Source organism: Somniosus microcephalus, chromosome 30, assembly GCF_052327205.1.
Source record: "Somniosus microcephalus isolate GS21.2 chromosome 30, FLI_Smic_1.0, whole genome shotgun sequence".
Lineage (NCBI taxonomy): Eukaryota > Metazoa > Chordata > Chondrichthyes > Squaliformes > Somniosidae > Somniosus > Somniosus microcephalus.
Window position 1 is genome coordinate 34,541,664 of NC_141016.1, and position 21,036 is coordinate 34,562,699.

General features: G+C 52.2%; 1 protein-coding gene across 1 annotated transcript; it reads left to right on the forward strand.

The window, feature by feature from the left end:
- The first annotated feature begins 4,162 nt into the window (after window positions 1-4,162).
- LOC147098123 (poly(ADP-ribose) glycohydrolase-like) lies at window positions 4,163-20,307 on the forward strand. Its single transcript, XM_085970828.1, has 6 exons — window positions 4,163-4,218; window positions 8,664-8,736; window positions 11,315-11,522; window positions 14,397-14,475; window positions 17,941-18,049; window positions 20,140-20,307. Exons 1-6 carry the CDS (start codon window positions 4,163-4,165, stop codon window positions 20,305-20,307), a joined length of 693 nt encoding a protein of 230 aa, XP_085826954.1.
- Window positions 20,308-21,036: the final 729 nt, after the last annotated feature.

The following is a 21,036-nucleotide window of genomic DNA, read 5'->3' on the forward strand; positions in this document are numbered from 1 at the left end:
CCCATCAAACACTCCCAGGGCAGGTAGAGCACGGGTTAGATACAGAATAAAGCTCCCTCTACGCTGTCCCATCAAACACTCCCAGGGCAGGAACAGCACAGGTTAGATACAGAGTAATGCTCCCTCTGCACTCTCAAATCAAACGCTCCCAGGGCTGGTACAGCACGGGTTAGATACAGAGTAATGCTCCATCTACACTGTCCCAACAAACACTCCCAGGGCTGGTACAGCAAAGGTTAGATACAGAGTAAAGCTCCCGCTACACCGTCCCATCAGACAATTCCCAGGGCAGGTACAGCACGGGTTAGATACAGAGTAATGCTCCCTCTGCAATTACCCAGCAAACACTCCCGGGTCAGGTACAGCACGGGTTAGATACAGAGTAAAGCTCCCTCGACACTGTCCCATCCAACACTCACCAGGGCAGGTAAAGCACGGGTTAAGTACAGAGTAAATCTCCCTCTACACTATCACTAACTGAAAAAGACTTTCAAAACTTTACCTAGCCCTTTACTAGCTACATTGGTGAACAGCAGTCAGTTTCTTAGTAAATTCAAAAAAATTCTGATCAAAAGCTTTTAAAACGTGCCCATTAGTGTCTTTGCGTCTGAAAGGTTTTTTGGAGCCTCCTCGAAGGACCGCAAATGGGCGCAGTTAGCGGAAGTGCGCCGCGGTGTTTAATCCGATCTGGGGGCGTGGCAGGTTTCGTGGGAGGGGCCGGCTTTAAACCGGCGCAACAGATCGCGGAAACTCGATTCGCGCTGAGTGTAATTTGCACTTATAAATTCCGCGATCCTTGGCACTAATTTCAGGCTAATTGCGCAAAAAAACAGCGCAACTGAGCGGAGACTCCAGGTCTGCTGTCTGTGCGCACTTCCTGTCTACAAAACCTTACTTCCTGGTGTCACACATCCGTGCACAAGTTCCCCAATGTAATTTCCTCTGTTCAGAATGAGAACTGCAGATTGATCTTGTAATGACATCCTCCCACCTGCGGTGGTGCTGCTTTTCTGCTATACCATTTGTTATTTAACTGCAAATATAGTCTTGTATAAAACGAGGACAGAATGTGTGACTTTATGTTGGAGGAAGGAGTTATATAGAAACATAGAAAAATATAAAACAGGAATGACCCTTCGAGCCTGCTCCGCCATTCAATATGAACATGGCTGGTCCTCTATCTCAATGCCATATTCCCGCTCTCTCCCCATACCCCTTGATGCCTTTTGTGTCGAGAAATCTATTTATCTCCTTCTTAAATATATTCAGTGACTTGGCCTCCACAGCCTTCTGTGGTAGAAAATCCCACAGGTTACGTCAGCACACCCTCCAATTATTCTTCACCTTTAACCTTGCTTCACTTGCTCCTTGACTCCCTGTGTTCAAAGCCATGAAGGATCAACTGGTAATGGGCAAAAGTGGCATGTCGTTTCTTTTCTTTAAATTAATTCATGGACATTTATTGCCCATCGCTAGTTGCCCTTGAGAAGGTGGTGGTGAGCCGCCTTCTTGAACCACTGCAGTCCGTGTGGTGAAGGTACTCCCACAGTGCTGTTAGGGAGGGAGTTCCAGGATTCTGACCCAGCAACGATGAATGATCGGCGATATATTTCCACAGTCAGGATGGTGTGTGATTTGGAGGGGAACTTGGAGGTGGTGGTGTTCCCATGCATCTGCTGCCCTTGTCCTTCCAGGTGGTAGAGGTCGCAGGTTTGGGAGGTGCTGCCGAAGAAGCCTTGGCGAGTTGCTGCAGTGCATCTTCTAGATGGTACACACTGCAGCCACGGTACGCTGGTGGTGGAGGGGGTGAATGTTTAAGGTGGTGGATGGGTGCCCTTTTAAATGCCAATAGAAAGTGCTGTAAGGGCAGCTTCGGTTATTCCCAGATAGCGCCTTGGTGGACGGCAGCAAATGGCCGAGAGTGTCTTTTTATTTGTCGAACTGCTTATGCAAAACTTACACTGCTGAAAGTTGCATCTCACAACCTTCCCAAATTCAACGATAGAACTTTCCCCCTCGCTCAGTTCAGAGCTCATTGCTGAGTTGCACCGAGTCGGATCGCCAGCGGGGGGAGGGGGGCACACATCAAGTCAGCAGCGGGGGGGAAACGTCACTGCAGCTTGGGGGGGCATGTCACTACAGCGGGGGGCACACGTCACCCCAGTGGGGGTCAGTGGGAGGGGCACACGTCACTCCAGCGGGGGGGCGGTTGTGGGGGGCACACATCTTTCCAGCGGGGGGGGGGTGGTTGGGGCAGCACACGTCACTCAAGTGGGGGGCAGTGGGGGGGCACACGTCACTCCAGCGGGGGGGGAGGGGAGGCTCAAATCACTCCATCGGGGGGTGGAGGGGGGGCACACGTCACTCAAGCGGGGGCGGGGGGGGCACACATCACTCCTTTGGGGGCGGGGGGGCACAGGTCTCTCCAGTGGGGGCGGGGCGGCACACGTCAATCCAGCGGGGGCGGGGGGGCACACGTCAATCCAGCGGGGGCGGGGGGGCACATGTCAATCCAGCGGGGGCGGGGGTGCACACGTCACTCCAGCGGGGGCGGCGGGGCACACATCACTCCAGCGGGGGGCACACATCACTCCAGCACGGGCGGGGGGGGCACACATCACTCCAGCGGGGGCGGGGGGGCTCACGTCACTCCAGCAGGGGCGGGGGGCACACATCACTCCAGCGGGGGCGGGGGGGCACACGTCACTCCAGCGGGGGGGCACACGTCACTCCAGCGGGGGCGGGGTGAGGCATACGTCACTCCAGCGGGGGCGGGGGGTGGGGGCACACGTCACTCCAGCGGGGGGTGAGTGCACACATCACTCCAGCAGGGGCGGGGGGGCACTTGTCACCACAGCGGGGGCGGGGGGCACATGTCATTCCAGCAGGGGCGGTGGGCGGGGGCACACTTCACTCTAGCAGGGGCGGGGGGTGGGTGCACATGTCACTCCAGCGGGGGCTGGGGGCACACTTCACTCCAGCGGGGGCGGGGGGGCACACGTCACTCCAGCAGGGGCGGGGGGGCACACGTCACTCCAGCGGGGGTTGTGGGGAATCAGGAAACATTTACTTTGTGCAAAGTGTGGTGGAATTCTGGAACACTCTGTCCCCCGAAAGGCTGTGGCTGCTGGGGTTCTCGAGACTAGGAACAGCGGCTTTTTGTTGGGTGAGGGTATCGAGAGCTATGGAGAAAAGGCGGGTAAATGGAGTTGAGGTAAGAACAGCTATGATCTAATAGAATGGCGGAACAGCATCGAGGGGCTGAATGGCCTCCTCCTGTTCCTTTGAAATTGGCCAAGGTTTCTGCCCCTGAGCACCAGCCGGCAACCTCCCGGGAAATGCTCTTGTGAACATCGAGTGTGGATACAGTCAGACCCTGGGTCTTGTTGTGTATGTACATTTAAGGGAGAACTGCTTTTATGCTGTAGTACCGGCAGTGACCACACCTGCATATAAAGCCATAGCAGGCTTCTGTACTTTCAGTTTCAGCATACCCTCTGTTCAGTGCATACCTGTTATTACCGTTCTCCTGCAGTCCGTGTGTTATTGATGCGCGGACACTATAGTGGTGACGAGCAGGTTCAAACTCACCTGCAGTACTGCATCACCTCACGGGGATCCATCCCTGAAAAGAAGCTTCTTTGAGGTCGAAGCCAAAGCAACGGGCGTTGACCGTGGGCAACCGCCCAGTGATCCATCGGAGTTCAGAGAATCGCAGGGGAAGCTGTGTAGAGCTGGGCTTGGTTCTCCAGTCAAGGTGTCCCAGCAAATCGGGCTGGTAGCAGGTAGTGCGCTGACCTTTCCTGGACTGCGGCCGGCTAGAGCTCGATCGAGCGGCTCTGCAAGGGGGCTGAGCAGTGTCATCGGGAAGAAAAAGAGAGAGAGATGGTGGAGCGCACAGGGCGTGGCCGGTGATCAAGAGTCGGGCTGCATTAAGAAAAAGAAAGGGGACGGAACTGAGAGACGCTCAGCGGACAACGTCGAAGAAAAATTAATTAACAAAAGAGAGACGTGCAGAAAGCCGCGGGGCGCCGCCATTATGAGTTAGAACGCTAAGAGCAGCATTGGCAGCAGGGGGAAGAAGGAAAAGCGCGGGAGGCGCCATTTTAACCCATTGGGGAAGAAGGAAAAGCGCAGGAGGCGCCATTTTAAACCACCCAAAATGCCGAAGAGTGGCAGCATCATTGCTTTTGACAACGAAGTAGAAGACTGGACCACGTATGTGGAAAGAATTGAAGTGTACTGCAAGGCAAATGAGGTGGCCGATGGAAAGAAGGCATTGGTATTATTGAATTTGATGGGTGCGAGAACATACGGCCTATTGCGGAATTTAATTACCCCAGCTAAACCAATGGAGAAAAGTTTTGATGAGATTGTCAATATCTTACAAGAACATCTAAACCCTACGCTGCTGCTGATAGCAGAAAGATTCAAGTTCCATAAACGAAACCAGCACAAAGACGAGAGTAATGCTGACTATCTTACGGAACTATGCAAGTTATCAAAACACTGCCAGTTCGGAGCAGGACTGGCAGATACCTTAAGGGATAAGTTTGTCTGCGGGCTCCAGAGTGAAGGATCCCAGAAACGACTACTTTCGGAAAAGGACCTTACGCTAGAAAAGGCTTTCAGCGAAGCAGCAGCACGGGGAGCTGCGGAAATACAACATAAACCACAAGAGTATAGCGCTAATGAAATGGCATATGGAGCAGAAAAGTGCTATCGCTGTGGCAGAACAACCCATGACCAGAAGGATTGCTGGTTTAAGGACAAAGTATGCAGGCAATGTGGAAAATTGTGACACATAGCACATGTCTGCAGGTCAGGAAAGAAAACCAACACTAAAAGAACTACTAAGGAAAAGTACAATAAAGTACAAAAGATGACGGACGGTAGTTCGGAAGATCAGAAGAGTGATAATGACTCTGGGAGCAGAAGACTAATTGCTTAAAGTTACACAACGTGATCGCAAAGGAGGATCACCGAACCATTTGGGTCACCCACATGATAGCAGTGTCCCAAGTAAAGATGGAATTGGACACAGGATCAGCCCTAACAGTCATGAATCGACGAGACTACGAGTGGCTATTCTCACACATTCCCTTGAAGGATACTTCCATTGTCCTGAAGACATATACGGGGCAAAAAGTCTACCCCAGAGGAAAAATAAGGGTGCCTGTTAAATACAACGGCAAGGAAACACAGGAACTGTATCTGTATATACTACAAGATGGAGGACCACCATTATTGGGACGTGAATGGATCCGAAAAATACAATTGGATTGGCATTCCATTTAGGCGCTAACTGTGGCTGACAAAAAGGATGACGACGTCACACCTGGACGACTGTCAAAAATTCTAACTGACGTGAAAGAGGTGTTCCAGCAAGGACTTGGGACTCTAAAAGGCATAACGGCAACGATAAAAATGGAAGATAAAGCAAACCCAAAATTTTTTAAGGCCGAATGCGATCCGCCCAGCCATCGAAGCAGAGCTGGAGAGTCTGGAGCATTCGGGTGTGCTGTCCAAGGTGGACTGGAGGGAGTGGGCCACACCCATCGTTCCTGTAATGAAGAAGTCATTGAGCAGCAGGCCTGGGGAACTGAAGAAGGTTCGCATCTGTGGGGACTTTAAGGTAACTGTGAACCCAGTCCTTCACACAGTACAATTTCCACTTCCACGGATGGAAGATATTTTCGCCTCACTATCTGGAAGGAAATGCTTTACGAAGATTGATCTGGCCCAAGCGTATCTACAAATGGAGGTAGAAGAAGCATCTAGGAAATACCTCACGATAAACACTCACAAAGGCCTTTACCAGTACAACCGACTGGTATTCGGAGTCGCATCAGCTCTGGCTATTTGGCAGAGGGTGATGGAACAAGTCCTGCAAGGGATCCCGGGGACCCAGTGTAATTTGGACGACATCCTGGTTACGGGTGGAAATGACAGTGAACACCTTGCCAACCTGGAGCAGGTGCTCACTAGATTGCAAGAATATGGGCTACGAGCCAACCACCCCAAATGCGAGTTTTTCAGGAAACAAATCTCGTATTGTGGTCACGTGATTGATGAAGAGGGGTTACATAAGTCCCCAGACAAGATTGAGGCAGTAGTCAAGGCTCCAGCACCGGAAAATGTGTCACAACTGAGGTCGTTCCTCGGGCTGGTGAACTACTACCATAAGTTCTTGCCAAACTTGTCTACAATTCTGCACCCGCTGAACGCCCTGCTGCAAACTGGAGGAGCATGGAAATGGAGTGATGAGTGTAAGCGTGCCTTTCAGAAATGTAAATGCCTAATCACCTCAAAAGATGTATTGGCCCACTACAATCCATCACTACCGATTAGGTTGGCATGTGATGCGTCTCCCTACGGAATTGGAGCGGTGCTGTCGCACAAATTCCTTGACGGTTCAGAGAGGCCAATAGCCTTTGCGTCACGCTCGTTAACTTCAGCCGAGCGTAACTATGCCCAGATTGACAGGGAGGCCCTTAGCCTGGTGTGGGGGGTGAAGAAGTTCAATCACTATCTGCATGGGCAGAAATTCACCTTACTGACTGATCACCAGCCTCTTGTCTCCATGTTTAACCAAAAGAAGGGCGTTCCGGTGATGACGACGCAACGGCTGCAAAGATGGTCCATTTTTCTAGGGGCTCATCAATACGACATAGAGTACAAGGGCACGAAACAGCATGGAAACGTTGATGGACTGTCGCGCCTGCCACTGCCTATGGTGGAGGAAGCACCTGCAGTGGACCCTGTTGAGATATTCCATTCAACCATAGTCGAATGTCTACCTGTTACAAACTCAAGTATAGAAAAGGAAACCAGAAATGACCCGACACTCTCTCGGGTCTATGATTTAACGGTGAAGGGTTGGCCAGCACATGGCGACTCACTGTTGCCAGCATTCTCGCCAAGGAGAGAACAGCTGTCAGTGTGCCGGGGGACCTTGATGTGTGGACCCGAGTGGTAATTCCACCTAAGTTGAGAAAAAGAGTGCTCAATGAACTTCATGAGGGTTATCTGGGAGGGGTGAAAATGAAGAGCGTAGCCAAGGCGTTTGTGTGGTGGCCGGGAATCGATAAAGAAATCGAAGAAATGACCAAGAGATGCACAGGATGCCAGAAGGTCCAAAACGCTCCACCACAGGCCCCGCTACACCCATGGGAGTGGCCCTCATCTCCATGGCAACGGGTACACATTGATTTTGCTGGTCGATTTATGGACTCAATGTTTTTAATCGCCGTGGATGCATATTCGAAATGGCCAGAGGTCATCAAAATGTCCTCCACCACCATGGAGAAAACTGTTGCAGTCCTACGGACCATCTTCGCCAGGACTGTCTTGCCAGAACAGATTTGCTCCGACAATGGGCCACAGCTTATGTCCGAGGATTTCTGGAGGTTTTTGAGGAATAATGGGGTAAAGCATTACCCATCCGCCCCATATCATCCAGCCTCAAATGGATTGGCTGAGAGGTTTGTTCAAACCTTTAAAAAAGCAATAAAGGCGATGTATAACGACAACCTACCACTGCAACACAAGGTGGATAATTTCTTGTTTGCTTACCAAAATGCGACACATGCAGTCACCAACCAAACTCCAGCCATGATGTTCGTTAACCACGGGTTAAGATGTCGCCTGGACTTGCTCAAACCAAACATAAGACGAGAGGTTGAGAATAAGCAATTCCAGCACATCAATGAAAAGCCAACCAGGAACTTCAAGATAGGGCAACCAGTCTTGGCCCGCAATTACCGAATGGAAAAATGGCAGCCAGGAACGATATGCACATGGCAGGGACCACTAATGTACACAGTGGACGTTGGATAGAGCATCCTGAGACGCCATGCTGACCAGATTCTAGAGTCACAGGAACAAGTCAAACCCATACCACGAGCAGGCACACCTGGTGATGAACCCGAAGTACAGATTGCGTCTACCTCAGAATCAGTGGTATTGGAAGCTGATGAACCAACCAATGACAATGACCCAGAATCGACTCCGCCGCAAGAACAGGATACTCGAGAAAGGTGCTATCCAGACAGGATCAGGAAGCCGCCTCAAAGACTGAATTTATAAATGATTACTTTCAGCTGATGTATATAGTACAAAGAAAATTGTAATTGTAATTAGTTATTATTCAATTGTTAAATGAATGTTTATCTAAAAGGGGAGGAATTGTTGTGTATGTACCTTTAACAGAGAACTGCTTTTATACTGCAGTACCAGCAGTGGCCACACCTGTATATAAAGCCGCAGCAGGCTTCTGTACTTTCAGTTTTAGCATACCCTCTGTTCAGTAATTACCTGTTATTACCATTCTCCTGCAGTCTGTGTGTTATTGATGCGTGGACACGATAGGTCTGATGTCCTCCACAGATAGGCTGCCAACACTTGGTCAGAACCTGCACAGGGACAATGATCACTGAGGCTGGGTATCATTGGGTGAGCACTGCCTGTGGAGCCCAAGTGAGAATTCAGTGACTTCCGGAGACAGAGAGAAGGGAAATTGTGGGGGGTCGGGGGTTGGAGGGGGGCGGGGGGTAAATATGTGGTCATTTATAATCCTTGGTCATTTCGTTTCTTGCCCAGTGCCTGCACAACAACGGCTGCTTTCCACCATCTGTTCCAATAAATGTTTCTCTTGTTTCCAGATCTATGTACAAGGTGACTAAGCTTCATATCACCTGTAAGGGCAGAATAGAAGAGGAACATGACATGCTGCAGGTAACAGAGGACTGGCAGATGCAAAGGTCTAACACCGCTCACAGTCCCACCACTTGTAGGAGATGTCCCACACCTCCTTCCGTGTATCGTTCCACACCGGCTTCAGCTGTCAGCTCAGTTCACTGGAGAGACGTATGTTTAAGACGTGTTAAAGTATCGTGCGGAGTGATTTTCAGCTTTGGCCTCAAGTTGGAAAGAGCCCATCTGGTCTGGACCCCCTTCCTGGAAGTATATGAATAAGAGCCTGCTCAACATCTCCACAGCACAGGCCCATGTTGTGGAAGGGCGAGTGCCATATATTGGTATGGGGAGCAAAGTGGAAGTACACCAGCAGCCAATCAGGAAACCCAATGGCAGACAGGACAACCCTTGTCATCTCGCTGCTCATGGTCACTGCCAGAAACGGGCCCTGACCGCTGGCCTGTGCAACATTACTGTACATTAGTGAAAGGCTCAGGAGAAGGGGTGAAGGAAGGAAACTGGAATCAAAATCTGCATTTAAAGCGGATACTAAATCTCGCAGATACAGCGGGGTGTAGCGTAGTTTTGCAGCCTGCTCGTGGGGTTGAAAGCCCATGCAAGTTATTTCATTCCCGTCACCTGGCTTGTGTAATTGCACCATGTTTACACTGACCCTGGATGTCAGAATTACTAATTGGACCTGACCAATGCATGGCCAAACTGGGAATTGCCTGTGGCACCACAACACAAGCATAAAATAATGGTTTGATCGAAGAAGGCCCTTCTGCCCCTTTGACCTCGCCCTCTGAGAATATAAATCCCACTGTTTCCCCATGGCAGTACCTAGCTGTTCTTCTCAATGAGTTCAGTGTCCTGGTCTCAGGCAGCCTTCCTGCCAACCCATCCGAACAGTTCATCACCCGCTGTGTAAAAACAGAAATCTTCGGTTGACTATACGACTCATTCATTGGCTGCGAGGCACTTTAGGACATGTTAGAGACATGATAGGTCATACATGCAAATTTTTAGAGGGAGGGACAGACAGAATTCTGGCCTCTTGCGCCTCCTCGATATTAATCGCTCCAAAATTTGTGGCCGTGCCTTCAGCTGCCGAGGGCCTGAGCTCTGGAATTCCCTCCCTAAACCTCTCCACCTCTCCGCCCCCCTTTCCTCCTTTAAGACGTTCCTCAAAACCTCCCTCTTTGACCGAGCTTTTGGTCACCTGCCGTACTTCGTCCTCATGTGGCTCGGGGTCAATCTTTGTCTGCTTTACACTCCTGTGAGGCACAGCGGGCCATTGTTACTACGTTAAAGGTCCTATAAAGGTACAAGTTGTTGTTGAGTTCCCATGTAGTAAAGGAACCAGATGCTGAAACATGGTATTTTCCAATCTTACAAAGGATCCACATTGAAGTGCCATTCTCCAGGCTGGAGCGGTGCGTGGTGTGACCAGTGTGGGCTGGAGCGGTGCGCGGTGTGACCAGTGTGGGCTGGAGTGGTGCGCGGTGTAACCAGTGTGGGCTGGAGCGGTGCGCGGTGCGACCAGTGTGGGCTGGAGCGGTGCGCAGTTTGACCAGTGTGAGCTGGAGCGGTGCACGGTGCACAGTGTGGGCTGGAGCAGTGTGTGGTTTGACCAGTGTGGGCTGGAGCGGTGAGCGGTGTGACCAGTGTGGGCTGGAGCGGTGCGCGGTGTGACCAGTGTGGGCTGGAGCAGTGCGCGGTGTGACCAGTGTGGGCTGGAGCAGTGCACGGTGAGACCAGTGTGGGCAGGATCGGTGCGCGGTGTGACCAGTCTGGGCTGGAGCGGTGCGCGGTCTGACCAGTGTGGGCTGGAGCAGTGCGCGGTGTGACAATTGTGGGCGGGAGCATTGTGACCAGTGTGGGCTGGAGCAGTGCGCGGTGCACAGTGCGGGCTGGTGCAGTGCGCGGTGTGACTAGTGTGGGCTGGAGCAGTGCGTGGTGTGACCAGTGTGGGCTGGAGCAGTGCATGGTGCAGTGCGCGGTGTGACCAATGTTGTCTGGAGCAGTACGCGGTGTGACCAGTGTGGGCGGGAGCAATGCGCGGAGCACAGTGCGGGCAGGTGCGGTGCGCAGTGTGACCAGTGTGGGCTGGAGCGGTGCACGGTGTGGCCACTGCGGGCTGGAGCAGTGCGCGGTGTGACCAGTGCGGGCTGGAGCGGTGCGCGGTGTGACCAGTGCAGGCTGGAGCAGTGCACGGTGTGACCAGTGCGGGCTGGAGCAGTGCGCGGTGTGACCAGTGTGGGCTGGAGCGGTGCACGGTGTGACCAGTGTGGGCTGGAGCGGTGTGACCAGTGTGGGCTGGAGCAGTGCGCGGTGTGACCAGTGTGGGCTGGAGTGGTGCACGGTGTGACCAGTGTGGGCTGGAGCAGTGCGTGGTGTGACCAGTCTGGGCTGGAACGGTGCGCTGTGCGCGGTGTGACCAGTGTGGGCTGGAGTGGTGCGCGGTGTGACCAGTGTGGGCTGGAGCTGTGCGCGGTGTGACTAGTGTGGGCTGGAGCAGTGCGCGGTGTGACCAGTGTGGGCTGGAGTGGTGCACGGTGTGACCAGTGCGGGCTGGAGCAGTGCGCGGTGTGACCAGTGTGCCTGTTGATTCCAGGAGGATTTTGCTGCAGCGTTGGTGGGAGGTGGAGTTCTTGGCTCTGGACTTGTCCAGGAGGAAATCCGATTTCTCATTAACACGGAGCTGATCGTGGCACGTCTCTTCACCGAGAAGATGCTGGAAAACGAATGTCTGGTTATTACCTGTGAGGTTTCAGCTCTGTTAACTCAGTTACTTTGCGCTGCAAGCGGCAGCGAGCCTCCTGGTTAAATAGTTCGGATTCGGGAGAGCTCAGGGTCTGATGGAATAGACAGTCAGCATTTGGAAGGGAGGAAAGCCGGGTTGATGCTTGGATGAGGGTCCATCGTCTGCACTGCTTCTGGTGAACCTCCCATTCGGAACATTCTCAGCATTCCCAGTTCTTTCTCCATGGGTGTAATTCGGGATCTGCTTGGATTTATTGGGATTTACTGCCCGGTTCAGATGGATTTTTTTAAATAATGGTTCAGGCAGACGCAGCTCCCAAACTCTGAAACTGCGCTAAGCAAACGCTTGCTGCCTGAAGGAACACTAGCAAACGTGTGAGAGAAAAGCTGGGAGTTTCTCAATGCGTAGCTGCACTCTCCCTCCCTCCCCCTCGCTACTTGTCTCCCTGCCTTTAAAAAATCTCCTCCAAACCTGCCGTTTTGCCCATGGTTTTCCTGTACCATCTCCAGTGCCGTGTGACGGTTGCTGCATTAATGGTGCTGTAGAAAATGTACCATTTACAGGGTTTATTTATGTTCATTCCCATAAGAACATAAGAAATAAGAGCAGGAGTCGGCCATTCGGCCTCTCGAGCCTGCTCCGCCATTCAATAAGGTCATGGCTGATCATCGACCTCAAGTCCACTTTCCCGCCCGATCTCCATCGCCCTTGATTCCCCTAGAGTCCAAAAATCTATTTGTCTCAGCCTTGAATATTCTCAATGACTCAACAACCACTGCCCTCTGGGGCAGAGAATTCCAAACATTCACAACACTCCCATGTGAAGAAATTCCTCCTCGTCTCAGTCTAAAAAGGCCGGCCCCTTATCCTGAGACTATGGCCCCTAGTTCTAGACACTCCAGCCAGGGGAAACAACCTCTCAGCATCTACCCTGTCAATCCCCCTCAGAATCGTGTATGTTTCAATGAGATCACCTCTCATTCTTCTAAGCTCCAGAGAGTATCGGCCCATTCTACACAATCTCTCCTCATAGGACATCCCAGGAATCAATCTAGTGAATCTTCGCTGCACCGTCGCCAAGGCAAATATATCCTTCCTCAGATAAAGAGACCAAAACTATGCGCAGTACGCCGGGTGTGGTCTCACCAAGGCCCTGTACAATTGTAGCAAGACATCCTTACTCTTATACTCCAACCCCTTGCAATAAAGGCCAACATGCCATTTGCCTTCCTTATTGCTTGCTATACCTGCGTGCTAGCTTTATGTGTTTCCTGTACGAGGACACCTAAATCTCTCTGAACACCAACATTTAATAGTTTCTCACAATTTAAAAAATATTGGCCTAGAAATTAGCTATAGCCCCGCCAGCTCGCTGGCGGCCAGAATTTACCGCTGGGCGAGGAGCCACTCGCGCCCAGCCGATATTCAGTTTCAGCGCCCAAAGTCGAGGACGGCCGCTGTTCAAGAGTGTGGCCGCCCCCGCTTGGGGCGCTGAAACTGAATATCGGCGTGCTACTGGCTGCAGCGCCACCCGCAGCGGAGCGGCAGGCTGCGGTACTGCAGGCCTTCCTCCCTCTCTTCAGGAAGAGGTGCCTGCAGCAGCCGGAGCCCCGATCGGGAGTGCCGGCAAAAGAGCCCGGCACAACGGAGAAGTGCCGGGCTCCCGGAAACCAGCCGGCAATGCCGCGGGGGGGGGGGTGTGGAGGAGGCCGGGGAAGGAGGTGTGGGCAGGCGGCCGCCGAAAAAGCGCCCGGCCGCGCCTCCACCTTAAAGCGCCCCACTAAGGCTGCTGTACGGACCCGGTCTCCGAAAGTTATTAGCGGCCGCCACGGAAGAGGCGGCCGCTACAGAAGATGGGGATCAGGCCGGTGTCGGGGCGGAACCGGGGCGCTGCGCACACCGATGACGTCATCGGTGGCGGCGCAGCGCTAACGGCTACCGCCGCAATTAGCGCGTCAATGAAGCTCGCCCGAAGTTTGCAGACTGGCGCAGAAGCCCTCTTTGGGCGGTAACTGGGCGCAAAGCCCACTGAATTTCTAGGCCATTATTTTTCTATTCTTCCTACCAAAGTGAATTACCTCACATTTCCCCACATTAGACTCCATCTGTCACCTTATTGTCCAATCACGTAACCTGTTGGGATGTGGGCGTCGCTGGCAAGTCCACCATTTACTGTCCATCCCCAGTCACCCTGCACAACCGAGGGGCTCACTGGGCCACTTCGGAGGGCAGTTAAGAGTCAGCCAGGTTGGTGTGGGACTGGAGTAACATATAGGCCCAGACCGGGTAAGGACAGCTGATTTCCTTCCCTAAAGGACATTAGTGAACCAGTTGGGTTTGTACGACAATCCGACAGCTTCACGGTCACTTTTACTGAGACCAGCTTTTTACTTCCAGATTTTTTTAACTGAATTCAAATTCTGAAACTGCCCTGGTGGGATTTGAACTGGCTCTACTCTGGATTAACTAGTCCAGTGTCATAACCACCACACCACCCCTGCTGGAAGTGTGCGGGTGTCTGGACAGTGGCTTCGAACTGGATTGGGCTCAGTTCAGATAGCGTGCCGATACTCACTGATGGTACTCATACCTAAAGAATGGTCGATTGGACGAGGTATTGGAGGGCCAGTGCCCCCCCTGTAAAACTGTCCCCACCACGGGCAGCATCTTCAGGAGAGATGGGGAGGTGGCTCTAACTCACAAGGAAGGCTGGGGAAACGGATGGGCCAGTTAATCCCCGGGAGTCTCCCATCCATCAGCGAGCATGGAGGGGCAGATTTCCAGTCTCATCCCCTGGTGCAGGCCGGGTGACAATCTGAGACTCGGAACACAAAGAGGGGAGAAACAGAACCAGTGCGCGGAGGAAGAGAGCAGACAATGAGAGTGATCGAATGCTGAGAGATTCCACTGATCCCAATCATCTGATTTCCAGGAGCTCAGCGTTACAGTGAATATAATGGATACAGTGACTCGTACAGATGGGCCAGATTTTACAATGATGAGACGCCAAGGTGAGTGACATCCCATTCAGGTAGAGAATATGGTGCTTGGGTGTAGGGGGCTATCGTAACCATGGCTGCTCAAAGTGGAGATCTGGAGCCCTCTGTCCTGTCGATGCTTAGAGCAACAATTTGCCTGAAATAGTGATTATCAGAATTGGCCATCTGAGCGCTTTTAGTACTCCCGCTGTTGATGGTGACCTTGAACAAAAACCACCCGTGTTCCAGCTCGGCTCACTTGGAAGCACTCTCGTCTCGGACTCCAAAGGCTGTGGGCTCAGGCCTCGATGCAGGACGAGGGCACATAGTCTAGGCTGCCCGAGGTGCCACCTGCCTTTTGAAGTGGATGTTAAAGATCCCGTGTCATCATTGTAGAACAGCGGGAAGTTCTCCCAGTATCCTGGCCAACACACCTCCCTCAACTAACACCCCCAAAAATGGATTAACTGGTTATTCACCTGATTGCTGTTTGTGTGATCTTGCTTTGTACGGATTAGCTGCTGTGTTTGCCCATATAACAGTGACTTCAATGTATTTCATTGAGTGTGAAGTGCTCTGGGACATTTCTGAGATGATATGAGGTGTTGCGTCAGAGCGATTCCGCCTGACCGCCTGGGCCCCTGAAGGTGTTGGGACTCCAGCTGAACACAAAGTGCAGATCTGGATACCCTCTTCTTTTGGAATGGGATTATGTATCTCCGGCTTTGATTTGGGTTGTAGAACAGAAAGAAAGTGAGTGGGGAAGAGTGCAGGAAGTGGGTCTCTGAGCGCCCAATTTATAGAACTTAAAAAAAAAATTATTTTGGGGGCAAGTTATCAAAAGACTCTCCAAACTTGAGCTATTTGCATGGGGAGAAGTGCTGATTGAGAGACAAGGTCAGGCAGGTTTGAATTATGTGAAGAATGCAAGATAATTGCAGAAGACACAAGACCTAAATTAAAGCTCATGGAATTGAAGGCAAATTACTGACCTAGTGAGGAGATTGGTTCTGCGGTGGAAGACAGGGAGCAGGGATAATGGGCGTGTACTCAAGTTGGAAGGAAATGACTAGTGGTGTCCCACAAGGATCTGAGCTGGGGCCTCAACTATTCACTATATTTATTAACACATTAGAGAGCCGTACATCCAAGTTTGCCGATGACACAGATTGGTGGTATAGTAAGTCGTGTAGACAGGAGCATAAAATTACAAAGAGCCATTGAAAGATTCAGTGAGTGGGCAAAACCCTGGCAGATGGATTTCAACCCAGGTAAGTGTGAGGTCATCCATTTTGGGCCAAGAAAGGATGGATCTGAGTATTCTCTAAATGGTGAAAAGCTGGGAACAGCGGAGGGCCCAAGAGATTTAGGGCTCCGTGTACACAGATCACTAAAATGTAGTCAGGTACAAAAAATAATCAAAAGGCAAATGGAATGTTAGCCTTTATATCGAGAGGGGTAGAATTTTTTTTAATTCGTTCTTGGGATGTGGGCGTCGCTGGCAAGGACAGCATTTATTGCCCATCTCTAGTTGCCCTTGAGAAGGTGGTGGTGAGCCGCCTTCTTGAACCGCTGCAGTCCGTGTGGTGATGGTACTCCCACAGTGCTGTTAGTGAGGGAGTTCCAGGATTTTGACCCAACAACGATGAAGGAACGGCCGATATACTTCCAGGTCAGGATGATGTGTGACTTGGAGGGGAACTTGGAGATGGTGGTGTTCCCATGCGCCTGCTGCCCTTGTCCTTCTAGGTGGCAGAGGTCACGGGTTTGGGAGGTGCTGCCGAAGAAGCCTTGGCGAGTTGCTGCAGTGCATCTTGGAGATGGTACACACTGCAGCCACGGTACGCCTGTGGTGGAGGGAGTGAAAGTTTAAGGTGGTGGATGGAGTGTCAATCAAGCGGGCTGCTTTGACCTGGATGGTGTCGAGCTTCTTGAGTGTTATTGGAGCTGCAAGTGGAGATTATTCCATCACACTCCTTACTTGTGCCTTGTAGATGGTGGAAAGGCTTTGGGGAGTCAGGAGGTGAGACATTCGCTGCAGAATACCCAGCCTCTGACCTGCTCTTGCTGCCACATATTTATGTGTCTGGTCCAGTTAAGTTTCTGGTCAATGGTGACCCCCAGGATGTTGATGCTGGGGGATTCGGCGATGGTAATGCCATTGAATGTCGAGGGGCGGTGGTTAGACTCTCGCTTGTTGGAGATGGTCATTGCCTGGCACTTGTGTGGCACGAATGTTACCTGCCACTTATCAGCCCAAGCCTGAATGTTGTCCAGATCGTGCTACATGGGGGCATGGACTGGTTCATTATCTGAGGAGTTGCGAATGGAACTGAACACTGTGCGGTCATCAGCAAACATCCCCATTTCTGACCTTATGATGGAGGGAAGGTCATTGATGAAACAGCTGAAGATGGTTGGGCCTCAGACACTGCCCCGAGGAAGTTCTGTTACAGAAGGTTAGAGGTTAAAGTCAGAGAAACGCGAGTTGATGTCTCCAGTAACTCACCCCCGGGTATCCATTATTGTATATATAAACCCCCGAACCCCTCAATTAGAATCCAGCCTGTAACTCACTCCCGGGTATCTGTTATTCTATATATAAACCCCCGAACCCCTCGATTAGATTCCAGCCTGTAACTCACTCCCAGGTATCTGTTATTCTATATATAATCCCCCCCGAACCCCTCGATTAGATTCCAGCCTGTAACTCACTCCCGGGTATCTGTTATTCTATATATAAACCCCCGAACCCCTCGATTAGATTCCAGCCTGTAACTCACTCCCGGGTATCTGTTATTCTATATATAAACCCCGAACCCCTTGATTAGATTCCGGCCTGTAACTCACTCCCGGGTATCTGTTATTCTATATATAAACCCCCGAACCCCTCGATTAGATTCCAGCCTGTAACTCACTACCGGGTATCCATTATTCTATATATAAACCACCAAACCCCTTGATTAGATTCCAGCCTGTAACTCACTCCCGGGTATCCGTTATTCTATATATAAACCCCCGAACCCCTTGATTAGATTCCAGCCTGTAACTCACTCCCGGGTATCCGTTATTCTATATATAAACCCCCTGTAGGACAGAACTGAATAAGGTAGAAAATTGCGTTAGACTAATATCCTGGCAATACACTCGGCATCAGTGAGAAATTTCAGGGTTTTACCTTGTTAGAAAATGCCGCTGATGTTGGTCACTGCTCCAGTGAGGGAGGCACCACCTTCAGGAGAGTGGGCAGAGACAACCTGTCTGTGAAAGGGCAGATTGTACATGGTCTGTGAAAAGAAAGTGTCTGAAGGGGCATTTGCTGTCCGTAGTTTCATTTGTTCTGGTGGATTGCCAATATTTCAGTTGCTCTGGGAATTAAGTTTATTTTCACTATCTAAATAAATCACCAACCGTGCCACATTAATACCTTGGGGAGGGGGGAGTGAATATTCGGGGTCTTTGCAAACAGAAATATTCATCCCATTTCCATTTTTCCAGGGATTCCTGGCTGAGGCGCAGTACAGAGATAGTGGCCATTGGTGCTATTAACTTTCGCAACCCCATGGACCAGTACCAACCTCGGTTTTTGGAGAGGGAGCTGAGAAAGGTAAGTCCTGAGACAGGAAGAACACAACCCAGCAAAGGAAACTGGCCGCCTTTGACATCCGTGGTCACACAGCTTGAAACGGATGCAAAGTGTGTAGTAACCAACTTAAAGGCGAGCAGGTCCTGTTGGGAACCCACACACAGTACCAGCGTATAGTGAGAGCGGCCCACAGGTTAGCTCCTGATCTTAATCACAGGGCTTCAGGGTGACAGCCAGGCAAGGATTACTGCGCACTACATTACTTCACCTCGTGCGTTTTTAAGTTTCAGGATTCATTGAAGTCCGAGGTTGATTGAAACAGGTACAATTTTTTGAAGATCTAAAACCGCAATCAGCGGCCCCTGCAGACTTACAAACTGTATCTTGCAGCCGGCCTGAACTCCAGTCTGCATCTAACCAGCTGTCTGATTGTCGAGCTGGATGTGAAAAGTGGACCCTTGCCTGAGCCTGCCTGCTCGGTCCTGATCTCGGTCACACACCGAGGTGACCATGGTTGCAGCCACCTGGTGTCCACTAGCGGGAACCCCTGGACATCGCTTCATTGATGCCAATTTACAAATGATCTAAATTTACACATTTTAGTTGGGACGAGCCAAGGGGGTTTCTCATTAGTGGTCACCATTAGTGGTCACCTCCTTCTGGAGGGTGTGGGCCCTTGGAGCTGCTCTCCGGGCTTGGCTAGAGTCACCCCACTGGCGTGAGCAAAGCGGTCTACTTTGCTTCAACTTTCTGCTCTCGCCTCCCAACAGCCAGTTTCACAGCAGAGGCCAGGGAGAAGGTTCACCCATTCGTAGCCAACGACGTCCATTTGGGAAAAGGGAGAGAATAACTTATTATTTAAAATACTTAAAGGTATCAGCAGCAAAAGTAGAATTATAGATTTTAGTCACTGGTCACAGATAAGATTGTGGAAATGATTTGGGTTTCTGCCCCTCTCCTCTCGACCTGCTGGTGTGGCTTGGGGCTGTCACAGTCGCTGCTGTTCCACTCACTGCTAAAGGATCTTGTCCCATCTGGTACTGAACCACAGCGATCCTTGCTTAGATCTCTGGTCAGTGTGGAGTTAGCTAGGCCTTGCCAGCCCAGTGTTGGGGCTGCTGCGGTGGGGGAGGTGATGGTGGGGGAGGGGACGGTCGGGGAGGGGACGGTGGGGGAGGGGACGGTGGCGGAGGGGGAAGGTGGCGGAGGGGGATGGTGGGGGAGGGATGGTGGGGAGGGGACGGTGGGGGAGGGGATGATGGGGGAGGGGACGGTGGGGGAGGGGATGGTGGGGGATGGGACGGTGGGGGAGGGGATGGGGGGGAGGGGATGGTGGGCGAGGGGATGGTGGGGAGGGGGACGTTGGGGAGGGGACGGTGGGGGAGGGGATGGTGGGGGAGGGGACGGTGGGGGAGGGACGGTAGGGATGGTGGGGGAGGGACGGTGGGGGAGGGATGGTGGACAGAGGGGATGGTGGGTGGAGGGGACGGTGGGGGAGGGGACGGTGGGGGAGGGACGGTGGTCGGAGGGGATGGTGGGGGAGGGGATGGTGGGGGAGGGGGCAGTGGGAGAGGGACGGTGGGGGAGAGGACAGTGGGGGAGGGACGGTGGGGGAGGGGACGGTGGGGGAGGTGACGTTGGGGGAGGGGACGGTGGGGGAGGTGACGGTGGGGGAGGTGACGGTGGGGGAGGGACGGTGGGGGAGTGGACGGTGGGGGAGGGGACGGTGGGTGGGGGAGGGGACGGTGGGGGCAGGGGATTGTGGGGGAGGGGATGTTGGCGGAGGGGATGGTGGGGGAGGGGACGGTGGGGGAGGGACGGTGGGAGAGGGGACGGTGGGGGAGGTGATGCTGGGGGAGGGGACGGTGGGGGAGGGATGGTTGGTGGAGGGACGGTGGGGGGACGGGATGGGGTGGGACGGGATGGGGTGGGGGTGGGACGGGATGGGCAGGACGGTGGGGGGGGGCGAGACTGGACCAAGCCAGTGTCAGCACCTTCAGGAGAAGAGAGGCGAAGGCTGGAAATAAAAGGCGTCTCTGACTGCATTTTGTTTGTTGGTCAGATTTAACGGCTTTGAGTCTGGTGCCTTTAATGCTGTGTCTCCTCTGAAGGCTTTCTGTGGATTCTCACACTGTGTGATACCAGCCAATCAGCATTCCGCCATCGCCACCGGCAACTGGGGCTGTGAAGCGTACAAAGGGGATGTACAGCTTAAAGGTTGGTTGATTGTTAAACTGCCATTAGTAAAAGACCACCTCAAGTGGAGTACAACCATCTGAGGCCACTGTGGGCGAGAAATTCATTATAGCCCAGGAGTGGGCGCTAACTTTGGAAAAGTTTGAGATTTAGCGCCAGGCGCGAATGAATCTCGCTGCACACAAAATTCAGTGTAGTCGCTCAGAGAATGGATGGCAGCGCTAAATCAAGTGCTAACGGCTTAGCTCAGTGGCGTTACACTCAAAACAATAACCAATGTCAGGTGCAGTCTAATCGAAGGTCATCATTGCCACAGTCTCTTTCCAGTTCTTAGAGGGGAGGTTCATTGATGCTGCAGAACCTCATTCTCAGCATTGTTGCCTGTGAACCTGTGTCAGCAAGCAGGAGCAGGCCAAGCCCAAGGAGCCGGATGATTCAAGCAGCTGTATTCATGGCAGATCAACGGCCCAGGGAGAGAGCCCGCAGATTCTGCAACCAAGCATTGGAGGAGTTGGTCTTCGCTGTGGAGAGACAGAGGGCCGTGCTGTACCCAGCAAGTGGCAGGAGGCCCTCACCGCAAGTCTTCCACACCATGTGGAGGGAGGTAGCCCAGCAGGTCTCGGGCAGCACTGTGGTCCCCAGGACCCACACACAGAGCAGGAAGAAATTTAACAACCTCACTCATGTGGTCAGGGTGAGTCAACGCTTCAACAAATGCTACATACCACTATCTGAGCCACAATCTTCATACACTGCCCAAAGCACCACTCCCCCAGCACTCATCCACCAACAATCTCTACCTACCAACACTC

Coding starts and splice junctions, on each gene's coding strand:
- LOC147098123 (XM_085970828.1), top strand. CDS start 4,163: ATGCCGAAGAGTGGCAGCATCATTGCTTTTGACAACGAAGTAGAAGAC. Junction 11,523..14,396: donor AAGCGGCAGCGAGCCTCCTG/GTTAAATAGTTC, acceptor TCTGATTTCCAG/GAGCTCAGCGTTACAGTGAA. Junction 18,050..20,139: donor TGGAGAGGGAGCTGAGAAAG/GTAAGTCCTGAG, acceptor TCTCCTCTGAAG/GCTTTCTGTGGATTCTCACA.